Source organism: Dendrobates tinctorius, unplaced genomic scaffold (assembly GCF_039654945.1).
Source record: "Dendrobates tinctorius isolate UK_male_01 unplaced genomic scaffold, ASM3965494v1 ptg000129l, whole genome shotgun sequence".
In the NCBI taxonomy this organism is placed as follows: domain Eukaryota; kingdom Metazoa; phylum Chordata; class Amphibia; order Anura; family Dendrobatidae; genus Dendrobates; species Dendrobates tinctorius.
The window spans coordinates 42,890,762-42,908,013 of NW_027361797.1; the positions used below are offsets into that span (position 1 = coordinate 42,890,762).

The window sequence follows — 17,252 nt, forward strand, 5'->3', positions numbered from 1 at the left end:
TCACACTTAGCGATGTACCAACGATCCCGACCAGCGATATGACGCGGTCAGGATCGCTGGTACATCGCTAAGTGGTCGCTAGTGAGCTGCCACACAGGCAGATCTCACCAGCGACATCGCTGGAGTCGGGGGTTGCTACTTAGCTGTCAGACGAGGCGATCCTGACGTCCTCCCGCCCGCGACCACGTGTCGCTCGTCGTCACAGCAGGAAGCGCAGGAAGCAGTCGTCGAGAAGTGGCTCAGGACGTTCTCGCGCAATCAGCGATAACCAGCGGCGGAGCGGTCGGAGGTAAGTATCAGACATAGCGATATCGCTAGCGTCACAAAAACCAGTGACGTTATAGCGATATTGCTAGCGATATCGCTTAGTGTGACAGGCCCTTTAGTCTCCTATACTGAGGCTTAGTTATGCCATGTGTATTTCCTGATAAGTTAAAAGTGTTATATCTCTGTTTCTTCTACAGGTAAATCACATTTTTTTCATGGCCTGTCACATTAATATTTCACAATCCCCTTGCTGATTGTTTGATGATGAGAATATTTTTTTTTTCTATTTCCCAGTTGATTACATCCTAAAGGATCCTGAAGAGAGAGAGAGGCTGTTGATCAGCAACATACCTCGTTCCTTTCCTCATCGGGTAATTCGTGCCCCTGTTCCTTGGCACTCTTCATACAAAGATGTTCATAATTGGAATGAAGAACACCTTTTCACAACCAACCCCATGATGTTGACTTTGCAAGAACTCTGGGCTACTCAGTAAGTATTGTTATAGCTTATTGTAAAACAGCTGGAAATACTGTATGATCTGTAAGAAAGGCTGTATGATCTACAAAGGTGAACTTCATAACATGGGACCCCATCGAGCAAGCTACAAGGAAAACATCTGGCTACAACGCAAACCTCTGTGTGTCTCCATATAAAAATATAGGCATATGGAGCTGCAGTAAAACCTCATAGAAGTTTTTCAGCACTTTAATACACCTCAGTGCCACTTGGAGGCTGTATGGAGCTAAGATATAGCCATAGGCTTGAGTTGAAGATATTATGGAGTCTTCTGCTAGATCATAACACTTATACTCACCTCTAGTACTGGCAGTGGATCTCCTGGGGCTCACGTGACATTATTATGTCATGCAATCCCTGCGACCAATCAATACTGGCTTCGCTCTCCCTTCCCTTGGACTAATCAAGACATCCAGAGCAAGTGATAGACCAGTTACACCTCTGACTTTCTCCAAATTTCCCCATTTCTTGCTTTAGGCTTATTTAGTTCTCCGGCTGTTTCGAGGCGTCTAGAATCATCGTAGGCACGCTCCACGGCTACTGCTAGTAGTGTGGATAGGATCAGGGGTCTGCAGTCCGCTTAGTTACCAACCTCTCTGGTTTTCTGTAGCTTAGCTTGGTCTTGTTTTCCTCCTCGGTGACCCAATCATAACAGAATCACCAGCCTAAACAGCAGATTCTAGGGTACTCAAAAGCAGGAGAAGATTGTAAAAAAAAAAAAAGTGTCAGAGTTTTTTTTTATATATATATATATATATATATATATATGTATTTTTCCTCTTTTTCTCTGGGGCCGTAGGAGGAATTTTTCTTTAATGGAGATTAAGCAATTGTCTGATCGTGTTGAGCAGCTCGATGCTGAAGGGCGGGGAATTTCCGCCTATCTCACTCAATCACCTGCTGTTGAACCAAAAATCCCTAGTCCTGATGTGTTTTCTGTGGATCGGTTTAAATTTTTGAATTTTAAGAATAATTGTAAATTATTTCTTGACTTGAAGCCTAACTCATCGGGGAACTCTGTGCAGCAGGTTAAAATTGTCATCTCCTTGCTGCGCGGCGATCCCCAGGATTGGGATTTTTCTCTGACACCTGGAAATCCTATTATGACTAATGTGGAGGCATTTTTTTCAAGCCTTGGGGTTGTTGTATGATGAACCTAATGCTGTTGATCAAGCTGCGAAAACCCTATTGGCATTGAACCAGGGTCAGGATTCTGCAGAGTTATACTGTCAAAAATTCCAAAAGTGGGTGGTCCTTACTACATGGAATGATGGTGCCTTAGCAGCTCTCTTTCAGAAGGGTTTATCAGAAACCGTAAAAGATGTTATGGTGGGATTTCCTGTTCCCTCTGTTCTTGATGATTCTATGTCATTAGCCATTCAAGTTGATCGGCATTTACGTGAACGTAAAACTACACGAGAGGCGTTGCCGCCTTTTGAACAAACGTCTGAACCCATGCAATGTGATAGGGTTTTGTCTAGGGCGCAACGTCAGGAGTTTAGAAGGCGTAATAAGCTGTGTTTTTTCTGTGGAGAAGCCTCTCATACTATTTCTGTCTGCCCTAAACGAGAGAAACGTTTTGCACACACATTTGCTGTGGGCAGTGAACAACCTAAGTTCCTTTTGGCAATTACTCTTATCTGCTCCTTGTCCACATTTTCCGCTAAGGCTTTTGTGGATTCAGGAGCAGCTTTGAATCTGATGGATTTGGTCTTTGCTAAATGTTGTGGTTTTCCCATGATACCCCTGCGGACGCCTATTCCTTTAATAATAATAATCTTTATTTTTATATAGCGCTAACATATTCCGCAGCGCTTTACATTTTTGCACACATTATCATCACTGTCCCTGATGAGGCTCACAATCTAAATTCCCTATCAGTATGTCTTTGGAGTGTGGGAGGAAACCGGAGTACCCGGAGGAAACCCACGCAAACACGGGGAGAACATACAAACTCCTTGCAGATGTTGTCCTTGGTGGGATTCGAACCCAGGACTCCAGCGCTGCAAGGCTGCAGCGCTAACCACTGAGCCACCGTGCCGTACCCTTTGAGGAGTATTGATGTTACCTCTTTGGCGGAGAATAAACCCCAGTTTTGAACCCAGGTGATAATGCGGGTCGCCCCAGACCACCAAGAAAATTGTAAATTTTTGGTGCTGCACAATTTGCATGATACTATTGTTCTGGGTTTTCCCTGGTTGCAAACTCATTATCCTGTTTTGGATTGGAAATCTGTGTCTGTGGTGAGTAGGGGTTGTCAGTGAGTTCTTAGTGACACTCCTGTTTTCTCCACCTCTCCCCAGTCTCATGATATTCCTGATTATTTTGCTGATTTTTCTGATGTATTTAGTGAGAGTAAGTCTGCGTCTTTGCCTCCTCATAGGAGTTATGACTGGGCAATTGAGTTGATGCCCGGGTGTAATTTCCCAAGGGTCGGCTTTTCAACTTATCGGTACCCGAACATGATGCTATGCGATGTTATATCAAGGAGTCGTTGGAGAAGGGTCATATTAGGCCATCCTCTTCACTCTTAGGTGCTGTTTTTTTTTGTGACCAAGAAAGATGGTTCATTAAGGCCTTGTATTGACTATCGTTCCCTTAACAAAATCACGGTTAAATATCAGTACCCATTACCACTGATTTCTGATTTATTTTCCAGAGTTAAAAGTGCCTGCTGGTTTACCAAGCTTGACCTCAGGGGGGAGTATAATATTATTTGCATCAAGCACGGAGATGAATGGAAGATGGCATTTAATACTCCGGAGGGACATATTGAGTACCCGGTGATGCCTTTTGGGCTCACTAATGCCCCTTCTGTCTTCCAATCCTTTATGAATGATATTTTCCGGGACTTTGTGGATAAGTTTTTGATCATCTATCTGGATGATATTTTGATCTTTTCCAGTGATTGGGATTCTCATGTGGAACATGTCCGGACTGTGTTCCGTATTTTGAGGGAAAATTCCCTGTATGTTAAGGGATTGAAATGCCTCTTTGGTGTACAGAGGATTTCATTTTTGGGATTTATTTTGTCTCCGTCGGCTATTGAAATGGACCCGGCCAAGGTACAGGCCATTTATGACTGGGTTCAGCCCACTTCTTTGAAGGCTCTCCAGAAGTTTTTGGGTTTTGCTAATTTCTATCGTAATTTTATAGGTAATTTTTCTGGTATTGTCAAACCACTGACTGATCTGACCAATAAGGGTGCTGATGTGCTGATTTGGTCTCCAGAAGCTGTCTCGGCATTTCAGGAGCTTAAGCGGAGGTTCACTTCTGCTCCGGTTCTACGGCAACCTGATGTCTCACTTCCATTTCAGGTGGAGGTAGATGCTTCTGAGATTGGTGCAGGAGCTGTTTTGTCCCAAAAAGATCCGGTGACTTCTAAAATGAATCCTTGTGTCTTCTTTTCTCGAAAATTCTCCCCATCTGAACGTAACTATGACGGGGGGAATCGGGAATTATTGGCCATGAAATGGGCATTTGAAGAGTGGAGACATTGGTTGGAGGGAGCTAGACATCAAGTGGTGGTCCTCACGGCCACAAGAATTTGATTTATCTTGAATCAGCCAAACGCTTGAATCCTAGACAGGCTAGGTGGGCCTTGTTTTTCATGCGTTTTAATTTTGTGGTCTCTTTTCTTCTGGGCACTAAGAATATTAAGGCGCACGCCCTTTCTAGGAGCTTCTTTGCGGATTCTCTTATTGTAACCGAGTCTACTGCCATCCTAGGTGAGGGGGTAGTTCTTTCCGCCATCTCGCCTGATTTGAGACGTGCCCTGGAGGAATTTCAGGAGGACAAACCTGAGCGTTGTCCTGTGGGAAAATTGTATGTTCCTGACCAGTTGAGGAAGGGAGTGATGTCTGAAATTCATTGCTCCGCGTTGGCTGGTCATCCAGGTAGTTTTGGTACCAGAGATTTGGTGAGTCGGTCTTTTTCGTGGCCTGCCTTATCTCGTGATGTCAGGAATTTTGTGCAGTCCTGTGGGACTTGTTCTCAGTCTAAACCCTGTTCTCATTCTAGTGGGTTGTTGATGCCCCTGCTGGTGCCCAAGAGGCCTTGGAACCATATCTCAATGGATTTTATTTCCGATCTTCCTGTCTCTCAGAGAATGACTGTTATCTGGGTGATTTGTGATAGATTTTCTAAGATGGTCCCTCTTGTACCACTCCCAAAGTTGCCATCTTCTTCTGAGTTGGTGCCCTTGTTTTTACAACAGGTGGTTCGGTTGCATGGGATTCCTGAGAACATTGTGTCGGACAGAGGAGTCCAGTTTGTTTCCAGATTTTGGAAAGCTTTTTGTTCCAATCTGGGAATTCAGTTATCTTTCTCCTCTGCATTTCATCCTCAGACCAATGGGCAGACTGAGAGAACAAACCAGACTTTGGAGTCCTATTTGAGATGTTTTATATCTGCTGATCAGGATGACTGGGTCTCATTTTTGCCCTTGGCCGAATTTGCGCTAAACAATAGAGCTAGCTCTGCCACTTTGATGTCACCCTTTTTCTGTAACTTTGGGTTTCATCCTCGATTTTCTTCAGGGCAGGTGGAATCTTCGACCTGCCCAAGTGTGGACACTGTGGTAGAGAGAATGCAGCAGATTTGGGACCAAGTGGTGGATAAGTTGCCCCTCTCTCAGGAAAAAGCCCAGTGGTTTTCCAACCGGCATAGGACCATTGGTCCCCGGTTTAAAGTGGGTGATATGGTTTGGTTTATCATCAAAGAATATTTCTATGAAGGTTGTGTCTCCAAAGTTCAAGCCAAGATTCATTGGACCTTATAAGATTTTGGAGATTCTTAATCCTGTTTCTTTTCGATTGGCTCTTCCAGCTACGTTTAAGATCCATAACGTGTTTCATAAATCTGTGTTGAAGAGGTTTGTTGAGCCAGTAGTTCCTATGGTGGCACCTCCTGACCCTGTATTAGTTAAAGGCAATGTGGAATATGAGGTAGAGAAAATATTGGATTCTCGTTTGGCTAGACGGAGACTCCAGTACTTGGTCAAATGGAAGGGTTATGGCCAGGAGGATAATTTTACATTCATGCCGATAGATTGGTTCGTGTTTTTCAACGGGCCCATCCTGATCGGCCTGGTGGCGTGGATGAGGGTTCGGTGACCCCTCCTCAAGGGGGGGTACTTTTGTGAATTCACTTTCTGGCCTGCCTCTGGTTGCTAGTGAAGGTAGTGGAGCTGGTTGTATTGACAGAGGAGTCGCAAGTGCTCTTTTCGGGCTCCCTCTGCTGGTTACAGGAGGTAATGGAGCTGATCTAATTGACAGAGGCCTGCCACCTGATAATGAGGACAACGATTGGACATCTGGAGTCTCTGACTGGATTTAAGACAGCCGACTCCCTCTATCCCTGCTGGTGATTTTTCCTGCCTCCTGAGGTCTTAGTTTCCAGTTCAGTCCCTGCATGCTCAAGCTAAGTGTTCTTTGCTATTGTTCACATTTGATTTGTTTTTTGTCTATTCAGTCTTGTGTGCTCAGCCATCCTCGGCTGGGGCTGTGCTGAATTTCCATCCTTATGTTACTATTTGTGTCAGTTTGTTTTCTGTCCCTTATTAGATTGGCCTCTTTTTGCTCTGCTTTCAGAATATGCCAGAGTGCTGATATAGTGGGAGAAGTCTAGTGACTTTAGAGTGTTGGACATTTTTGCAGGGTTTTTTGCATGATTGCATACAGTGTCTTTCCTTTCCTGTCCTTTCTAGTTAGTGTGGGCCCCATCGTTTGCTCAACCTATTTTCCTACCTGTGTTTGTGTTTTCATCTTGTCTCACCGACAATATATGTTTGTGGGCTGTCTATTCCTTTGGTGTCTGCTCTGGGGCAGTTTAGATTTCCCCATTTCTTGCTTTAGGCTTATTTAGTTCTCCGGCTGTGTCGAGGCATCTAGAATCATCGTAGGCTCGCTCAACGGCTACTGCTAGTTGTGTGGATAGGATCAGGGGTCTGCAATCTGCTTAGTTACCAACCTTTCTGGTTTTCTGTAGCTTAGATTGGTCTTGTTTTCCTCCTCGGTGACCCAATCATAACACCACTCCTCAGGTAAGATGGAGACACCTGACCAGACTCCAGCACCTACACTCAGCACAGACACCTTAGAACAGCAGAGCACCCTTTATGGCAGCTGCTTTGGTTCATGAAGGGTGCTGGGAGGTGGGTGGAGATTAGATTGCACTAAGAGGGGAAAGCTGACAGGAAGTTAGCAGGAGTTCCCCTGAGGGGGATGGAGAGAGAGGACGTGTTTGCAGCAGCCTCCTGTGAGCTGGAGCTGCTGGCAAGGAAAGAGAGAAAGAGAAAGATCAGTTCTTCAGAAGAAAAATAGAAAAGTACGGAACGTGAGGAGGAGAGAACTGGAATCGGAGCTAGAGCAGAGCCCTTTCCTAAGTTTAATGTGCCAAAGGCCGGACGCCGGTATCCGATGCGGTGTGTGATACTAATGATTCTGCAGCAGAAACCGGAGGAATAGAAGTTGAGACCACTTTATTCCCACCTAAGACTCGACGACACAGCAGCAACGTGTGTGAGCGGGACATGATTGTAAGGAGTCCCCGAAGTAGGCTACAGCTGCCTGTCTTGCGAGTGGAGTTCTGAGTAACAGCAAGAAAGAGGAACTTGAGTGTAATTCATAACTACAAGTACTTCAGATTAGCGCTAGTAAGGAGACGTTCAGAAAAGGCACATTTGGAAGGGAGTGCTGGAAGGGTGTATTCCATCTGCCTGGGAGTTGGCTGAGCCCTTGACCTGGAGGACACAGCACTGAAGCGGGCACCTGTCTATGCCAGAACCGTGAGTAAAGCTTTGGAACTACATTCAGCTGTGTCTCTGCCTTTTTCCTGCATCAACCTACTCAGCACTGATACATCTCTGTGCCTAACACTACACCATCTACCTCAACATCTACTACTGCTGCCCTGTGACTACAGCTCTGCCTGTGGAGAGCTATTACACCTCTGCTGCATCCCACCATCTGTCCCAGAGGATCTACACTGCAGTTCTGTCACCTCTGACGAGATACCACAGGTGGCGTCACAAACTTAACCATACATAAACTTCATTCATTCCACCTATTTTACATGGACACCCAGGGCCATGGACCGGGTCACCGCCACCGCGACACATCCCCTTTAAGAGACCGGCCCGGTACCAAGTAAGTGAGTTAACCCCACTTGCCCTGGGGGTGCTCCAGTATTCTCACACAAGTATACAATTTGCATGTTTCCAGCCACAATCTGACTAGATGTGTCCTGCCTTGCTCAATACACTTACACCGAGCAAGGCCACGCACGTCTAGTGGGCACGTGACTTATGCAAATCGCATACTTGCAGCCACATGGCCACTGTTCCGGCGCCAGCAGATTTGTAGCCTAAGGGGCGGACAACCTCTTTAATGTGTAGTAGTAGGACAAAGCTCTTGGATCAAATCTTTCATTCAAGAAATAAGGAGACGGCATAGCTCTGCGCTGCTCACGAGACAACTTGAGAATACCCCTTTAATAGAACACCACATTGTGCCGATATCTGCAGCTTTTTCTCCTAGTGAATGTAGCTGCTTTCTGGGGACTATCTAATCACTATAGACAGGAATATGCCCACATGCTTATCCAAATACCCTTTGGATATGCCCACACGATAAAATTTTCGCAGAAATGCATCGTTTTATCACAAGATTCCAAGATCATGGCAAAAACGTAATGGTTTTACCGTGATTTCTGAAAAGCGCGAGTGGCTTGTTGCCAGATGTACAACACTATCTAGTGCACATGCATAATTCACGTACATCCAGTGTGAGAATAGTGGCAATTTCTATACATGACCCCTTATGTCTTTATGGTTATGATGTGAAATGTTATGCTGGATATACACTCACTGGCCACTTTATTAGGTACACCTGTCCAACTGTGTGTTAAGACTTAATTTCTAATCAGCCAATCACATGGCGGCAACTCAGTGCATTTAGGCATGTAGACATGGTCAAGACAATCTCCTGCAGTTCAAACCGAGCATCAGTATGGGGAAGAAAGGTGATTTGAGTGCCTTTGAACGTGGCATGATTGTTGGTGCCAGAAGGGCTGGTCTGAGTATTTCAGAAACTGCTGATCTACTGGGATTTTCACGCACAACCATCTCTAGGGTTTACAGAGAATGGTCCGAAAAAGAAAAAAAATCCAGTGAGCGGCAGTTCTGTGGCCGGAAATGCCTTGTGGATGCCAGAGGTCAGAGGAGAATAGGCATACTGGTTCGAGCTGATAGAAAGGCAACAGTGACTCAAATTGCCACCCGTTACAACCAAGGTAGGCAGAAGAGCATCTCTGAACGCACAGTGCGTCGAACTTTGAGGCAGATGGGCTACAGCAGCAGAAGACCACACTGGGTACCACTCCTCTCAGCTAAGAACAGGCATCTGATGGCTACTTTCAGCAGGATAATGCGCCATGTCATAAAGCTCGAATCATCTCAGATTGGTTTCTTGAACATGACAATGAGTTCACTGTACTCAAATGGCCTCCTCAGTCACCAGATCTCAATCCAATAGAGCATCTTTGGGATGTGGTGGAACGGGAGATTCGCATCAGGGATGTGCAGCCGACAAATCTGCGCCAACTGTGTGATGCCATCATGTCAATATGGTCCAAAATCTCTGAGGAATGCTTCCAGCACCTTGTTGAATCTCTGCCACGAAGAATTGAGGCAGTTCTGAAGGCAAAAGGGGGTCCAACCCGTTACTAGCATGGTGTACCTAATAAAGTGGCCAGTGAGTGTATATCACCACAACGATTGAAGACACATTACAGCTTTTCTGTTGGGTCATCAATTCTGAGATTTTAGTTATATCACTTCTAACCTTTCTTATCACGTCCTTTGGTGCAGAATACAGAACAGTCCTCTGAGTCTTTTTGTATTGCGTTTTAGGTTCAGCGAGTTGAGATTTGTACGGATAAAAGAATTGCTGTGTGGGAGCTTGCCGCTGCTTCCTGCTGAATTTGAAGAGCTGGTTCAAAAGCATTGCCTAGAAGGCCGCACTACACTGCGGAACAAGTAGGTTCATCGTGCCCAAGTGTGGGCTGCATTGTTAGTGTATATATCCTATACTGCTAATGATAGTTATTAGCCTGCAATTACATACAACACGGATGTACTGCCACAGCCACTCATTATTCCTGATCTTTGCTCCTGTTGCTAACGGTGAATGGAACTCGCTCCGCACCATTACTTTGTTGGATCCCAGGTAATTATAAGCCACGTAGTATACAATGTAGGTGCCACATCTCCGGCTTAATAACATGCCCATTAATGAAACTGCACAAATGTAAGCCGACGCAGTAACAAATACAGGGAATAAAATTCGATTTTACATTGATCCAAATAATTATCATTTCCCTAGAGATAGATGTGTACATGTGTAATATCTCTAAGTCACATGCAGGGCTTTAAGGAGGACCCGTTAGCTCTCTTGACACGTCTGCTCTATTATTATTTATATATATATATATATATATATATATATATATATATATATTTACAAGCTGAAGAGCCCGGCGTTGCCTGGGCATAGTAGCCAACTGTGGTTAGTTATAACAAATTATAATGATTATATTGCACATAAAAACCGTGCATCTAATCCTGTCCTGTGTGATACTGACTGCTGAGCCGTGTATCTAATCCTATTCTGTGTGATACTGTCTGCTGAGCTGTGTAACTATTCCTATCTTGTGTGATACTGACTGCTGAGCTGTGTATCTAATCCTATCCTATGTGATACTGACTGCTGAGCTGCGTATCTAATCCTCCCCTGTGTGATACTGACTGCTGAGCTGCGTATCTAATCCTATCCTGTGTGATACTGACTGCTGAGCTGCGTATCTAATCCTCCCCTGTGTGATACTGACTGCTGAGCTGCGTATCTAATCCTCTCCTGTGTGATATTGACTGCTGAGCCGTGTATATAATCCTATCCTGTGTGATACTGTCTGCTGAGCTGCGTATCTAATTCTCTCCTGTGTGATACTGACTGCTGAGCCATGTATCTAATCCTATCCTGTGTGATACTGACTGCTGAGCTGCGTATCTAATCCTCTCCTGTGTGATATTGACTGCTGAGCTGTGTATATAATCATATCCTGTGTGATACTGACTGCTGAGCTGTGTATCTAATCCTGTTAGGAGTCAGGTTCCTGCGTCTGCTCTGCAGGAATCCAGACCCTTACATTCTGCAGTCTCTTGCTCTTTATCTACAGCAGAGGAGATTGCCTTGCAGCAAATCTCTCCAGGGGCTAAGTCCCTCTGTCCTCCTACTGAGCATGCTCATGAGACAGTTTCCCATTGGAGATCGGGAGTCATGTGCTCAGGTCCTGCTCCAGATCGCATTGGTCCATCTCGGAGATCTGGAAGCTTCCGGAAGGTCCCGGCTGCTATAATAAGCGTGCATGGCCGTTCTGCCATGTGCTAGTATAGACTATACTGCTATGTGTGAATGGTGATGGATGTATGATTCTGGTGTTTGACTTATTATGAAACCCCTTCCCTCTGATATTACGCATGTGGTTAGGGAATTAGTTCAGTAGTCTGCGCCAGTCTGTGGCAAGCCTTAAGGTACTGTCACACTTAGCGATGTACCAGCGATCTCGACCAGCGATATGACGCGGTCAGGATCGCTGGTGCATCGCTAGGTGGTCGCTAGTGAGCTGCCACACAGGCAGATCTCACTAGCGACATCGCAGAGGATGGGGGTCGCTACTTACCTGTCACACTAGGCGATCCGGCGTCCTCCCGCCCGCGTCCACGCTTCGCTCGTCTCCGCAGCAGGAAGCGCCGCAGGAAGCTGAAGATGAGAAACAGTCATGGACGTTCTCGCGTGATCAGCGATAACCAGCGGGGGAGCGGGTCGTAGGTAAGTATCAGACACAGAGATATCGCTAGCAATATCGCTATAACGTCACAAGTTATAGTGATATTGCTAGCGATATCTCTTAGTGTGACAGTACCTTTGGGCCACTGTGCACACCACACCTCTGCGCTAGCGTCTGACATAGCGCCTGCTTTGTAGCTGTGTTGTCCATCGGCAGTGTCCTGCGCTGCGCTGCAGCCCTTCTTGACGTTCGCAGTAGCGATGCTGCACACACGGTAGGTCTAGACGGATGCAGCCCCTGTCTTAGTTCCTGCTCCTGTGATCTTATACCGTGTGTGCATTTACCTGAGGCCTGTGACTATAACAAGCTCAGCCTTTTTGTATGTTTTTGTTGCGGCGCCTCTGTGTGTGAACAGAGCCTACTCTGCGCACTTCGGGTGAAGTTGAACCCGTGCGCATTATATCGCCATATTGCTCGTCTGCCATTACTCAGCAGCGGTTGTAACACCTACTGCACGGTGGACCCCGAGCAGCGAACGCACTTTATTATTTTATTTAGTGCATTCCGCTGTTCCTAACATAATCCTCTCCTGTGTGATACTGACTGCTGAGCGGAGTATCTAATCCTATCCTGTGTGATACTGTCTGCTGAGTCGTGTATCTAATCCTATCCTGTGTGATACTGACTGCTGAGCCGTGTATCTAATCCTATCCTGTGTGATACTGACTGCTGAGCCATGTATCTAATCCTATCCTGTGTGATACTGACTGCTGAGCCGTGTATCTAATCCTATCCTGTGTGATACTGGGCTCCCCCTGCAGTCTGTGTCAGAGGGTGGTCTGTGTTGGCATGGTAATAAATTGTGTTATTTCCAGCTTTACAGAAGGACGATAACACCATAGAAATGATAAGAATAATAGGCCTCAGTTACCACAACTGTCTACAAAGAAAACTATTGCTGATAGCAACCAATCACAGCTCATTTTTCATCTTTTAAACAGCTCTGGGACAGCGTGGCGAGTTTTGAGTGGCGACTTTTGTGTTTCGACTTTTATGTGGCGAGGTTGGTGTATGTGTGGTGAAATGTGTGCTGAGGGTGGTATATGTGGTGAAGCACGTGGTAGTGTGTGGCGCATTTTGTGTGTGTGTTCATATCCCCGTGTGTGGTGAGTATCCCATGTCAGGGCCCCACCTTAGCAACTGTACGGTATATACTCTTTGGCACCATCGCTCTCCTTCTTTAAGTCCCCCTTGTTCACATCTGGCAGCTGTCAATTTGCCTCCAACACTTTTCCTTTCACTCTTTCCCCATTATGTAGATAGGGGCAAAATTGTTTGGTGAATTGGAACGTGCGGGGTTAAAATTTCGCCTCACAACATAGCCTAGGACGCTCTTGGGGTCCAAATGTGTGACTGTGCAAAATTTTGTGGCTGTAGCTGCGACTGTGCAGATGACACCCCCATCTGGTAACACCCAGTTGTCAATTTTTTTTTTCTTGCTCAGACAGAGCCGATCCAGTGAAAAAAATTGCAGCATGCTCAAGTTTGATCTGATAACAATATCACACTCGGCCATGCTGTTCAGTGAGTCTTTGGAGACCATCGGATTGCACTCGAATAACATCTGAATCATGATGGAGATGCAGACGACTGTATGTGTTCTCATCCGAGAAAATGTTGTTGATTATGCAAATCACACTCTGATCAGAGTGTTAACACAGTGTATGCCACTTTTCCACTATGAGAAGGGACAGGGGGTTGGACACGATGATCCTTGAGGTACCTTCCAACTCTAACATTCTATGATTCTAACAAGATTGAAAAAAATTTCTCCATCTTCTACATTCCGTTAGTCTGTGGAAATCGGACTGCACTCAGATGTCATCCGTGTTCAGTCCATTGTTTTCCACAGATTCCTAGACTTGCTTGGCTGAGTTTGATCCAAATATCGGATCAAACTTGGGCATGCAGAGATATTTTTCCACAGATTGGCACCGTCTGAGGTAAAAATCGGACATGTGCACGGCCCCATAGAATAATGTAGAGACGAGTAGAGTTGAGCGAAACGGGTCGAAAAAATTCAAAAGTCGCCGACTTTTGGCAAAGTCGGGTTTCATGAAACGAAACCCGACCCTAGGATGAGGTCGGCCACGAGGTCGGAGACTTACGCGCCAAAGTCGCGTTTCAAAAGTTTGTTTTGCGATCTTTTTCAGCCAATCAGGATCCACGGACACTGTGGGCAACGTGATGACATAGGCACGGGTCACCACCATCTTTCAGAAGGGCATGCAAGTGATTGGCTTGCTTTGGTGGGCGTCACAGGGGGTATAAAAGGGCGTGCACGCCGACCGCCATCTTACTTCTGCCGATCTTAGTATAGGGAGAGGTTGCTGCTGATTCTGTAGGGAGAGCGTTAGGCAGGGAAGAAGACAAAAAAACTGCTTCTGCTGCTAGCGATTTGGCCTGCACAACACACCAGTCACTGTGTGTGCAGTGCAAGGGGAGGCTATATTGTGGTGTATCAGTGGTGTTGGTTGTTGGGCTGCCTTTTAAGGCTTCCTGACAGGCTGGCATTGCTGTTTACCCACTGCTCCGCAAACTGCTTTTTTAAAAGCAATCCCAATTTTTTTTTTTTGTCCTGCTGAGAAGAAAAAAAAACTGCTTCTGCTGCTAGCAATTTGGCCTGCACAACACACCAGTCACTGTGTGTGCAGTGCAAGGGGAGGCTATATAGTGGTGTATCAGTGGTGTTGGTTGTTGGGCTGCCTTCTAAGGCTTCCTGACAGGCTGGCATTGCTGTTTACCCACTGCTCCGCAAACTGCTTTTTTAAAAGCAATCCAATCTCCCTTATCCTCTAGTCACTTTTGTCACAGCTGTGCCATCGAGCCTGTCACATAGCGCTCAGATATTCATTGGGCCTCACACAATCCAAAAGTGTCCAGTGTCCAAAAGTGTGTGCAGAGATTCAAAATCTCCCTTATCCTCTAGTCACTTTTGTCACAGCAGTGCCATCGAGCCTGTCACATAGCGCTCAGATATCAGTGGGCCTCACACAATCCAAAAGTGTCCAGTGTCCAAAAGTGTGTGCAGATATTCAAAATCTCCCTTATCCTCTAGTCACTTTTGTCACAGCAGTGCCATCGAGCCTGTCACATAGCGCTCAGATATCAGTGGGCCTCACACAATCCAAAAGTGTCCACTGTCCACAAGTGTCTGCAGAAATTCAAAATCTCCCTTATCCTCTAGTCACTTTTGTCACAGCTGTGCCATCGAGCCTGTCACATAGCGCTCAGATATCAGTGGGCCTCACACAATCCAAAAGTGTCCAGTGTCCAAAAGTGTGTGCAGATATTCAAAATCTCCCTTATCCTCTAGTCACTTTTGTCACAGCAGTGCCATCGAGCCTGTCACATAGCGCTCAGATATCAGTGGGCCTCACACAATCCAAAAGTGTCCAGTGTCCAAAAGTGTGTGCAGATATTCAAAATCTCCCTTATCCTCTAGTCACTTTTGTCACAGCAGTGCCATCGAGCCTGTCACATAGCGCTCAGATATCAGTGGGCCTCACACAATCCAAAAGTGTCCAGTGTCCAAAAGTGTGTGCAGATATTCAAAATCTCCCTTATCCTCTAGTCACTTTTGTCACAGCAGTGCCATCGAGCCTGTCACATAGCGCTCAGATATCAGTGGGCCTCACACATTCCAAAAGTGTCCAGTGTCCAAAAGTGTGTGCAGATATTCAAAATCTCCCTTATCCTCTAGTCACTTTTGTCACAGCAGTGCCATCGAGCCTGTCACATAGCGCTCAGATATCAGTGGGCCTCACACAATCCAAAAGTGTCCAGTGTCCAAAAGTGTGTGCAGATATTCAAAATCTCCCTGATCCTCTAGTCACTTTTGTCACAGCAGTGCCATCGAGCCTGTCACATAGCGCTCAGATATCAGTGGGCCTCACACAATCCAAAAGTGTCCAGTGTCCAAAAGTGTGTGCAGATATTCAAAATCTCCCTTATCCTCTAGTCACTTTTGTCACAGCAGTGCCATCGAGCCTGTCACATAGCGCTCAGATATCAGTGGGCCTCACACAATCCAAAAGTGTCCAGTGTCCAAAAGTGTGTGCAGATATTCAAAATCTCCCTTATCCTCTAGTCACTTTTGTCACAGCAGTGCCATCGAGCCTGTCACATAGCGCTCAGATATCAGTGGGCCTCACACAATCCAAAATTGTCCACTGTCCACAAGTGTGTGCAGAAATTCAAAATCTCCCTTATCCTCTAGTCACTTTTGTCACAGCTGTGCCATTGAGCCTGTCACATAGCGCTCAGATATCAGTGGGCCTCACACAATCCAAAAGTGTCCAGTGTCCAAAAGTGTGTGCAGATATTCAAAATCTCCCTTATCCTCTAGTCACTTTTGTCACAGCAGTGCCATCGAGCCTGTCACATAGCGCTCAGATATCAGTGGGCCTCACACAATCCAAAAGTGTCCACTGTCCACAAGTGTGTGCAGAAATTCAAAATCTCCCCTGCCCTATAAACACCTTGTACCTTGTTTTACATTACTATATAGTTTGTTGGATTTTGTCTACATTTCTACCAAAAATGAGGAAGGCTGGTGGAAGAGGCCGTGGAATTGGGCGGGGGTTGGCAGCTGGTAATGATGGTGTTGGTGGTGGATCTGATGGTAGTGGCAAGAGCAAAATAGGACCGAATGCAGGAGGTGCTGACCCTGCGTCATCGTCTGGCTACATAAGGCCTCGAACGCTTAGTTTTCTAGGAGTTGGCAAACCGCTTTTAAAGCCAGAGCATCAGGAAAAAGTTTTGTCTTACATTGCTGACTCAGCCTCCAGCTCTATCGCCTCCTCTTCTTCAGTTGTAAAAAGTAAAAGCACTGAGTCGTCATTGGAGGCTCATGTTCATGAACCACACCTTTCCTTGTGTCCTTCACCCCAACCAAGATTGAAGGATGACGCAGGCCATACTACTGATTACTCCATGGAGCTGTTTTCACATACCATGCCTGGATTATCAAGTCAAATGGTGAATTACCCAGGCCAAGATGAATCTGACATGGAGTGCACTGATGCACAGCCGCTGATGGATGATTCTGCTGGTACATTCACTCAGAGCACTACATTGTCCTCGCAGTGTACAGAGCCAGATTCTGACCCTGATGAGACTCAGGTGCCCCTTCCCGCACACTATACCACCATACACGGTGACACAGAGGAAGGTGCACATGATATAGAAGAGGAGGTGATGGATGACCCAGTTGTTGACCCAGATTGGCATCCATTGGGGGAAGAGGGTGCTGCTTCCAATAGCTCAGATGAGGAGCATCCACAGCAGACATTGACATCGCAACAGCTGTTATCTGGCAGGCCCGGAGCACTCCAAAGACAGGTTCCAAACATCAAAAGAGTTGCTGGACAGCTTGTCCAGAGGGTCAAAAGATCACAGCGTGCTAGGCCGCAAAATGTCTGCCAAAGTAGGAAGAGTGCAGTGTGGCACTTTTTTGAACAAAATCCTCATGATCAGGCCAAGGTTATCTGTAAGAAGTGCGCAAAGACCTTTAGCCGAGGGAAAAATCTGAAAAATTTGAATACCAGTTGCATGCTTA

General features: G+C 46.0%; 1 protein-coding gene across 1 annotated transcript in view; it reads left to right on the forward strand.

Moving 5' to 3' along the window:
• The window catches only part of DNAH3 (dynein axonemal heavy chain 3), a 389,800-nt gene that overhangs the window by 43,996 nt on the left and 328,552 nt on the right, over positions 1–17,252 (forward strand). Inside the window, exons 7-8 of the mRNA XM_073543189.1 lie at positions 562–757; positions 9,696–9,821. Of these exons, the coding sequence (XP_073399290.1) occupies positions 562–757; positions 9,696–9,821 (322 nt within the window). The remainder of the gene's footprint in view (positions 1–561; positions 758–9,695; positions 9,822–17,252) is intronic.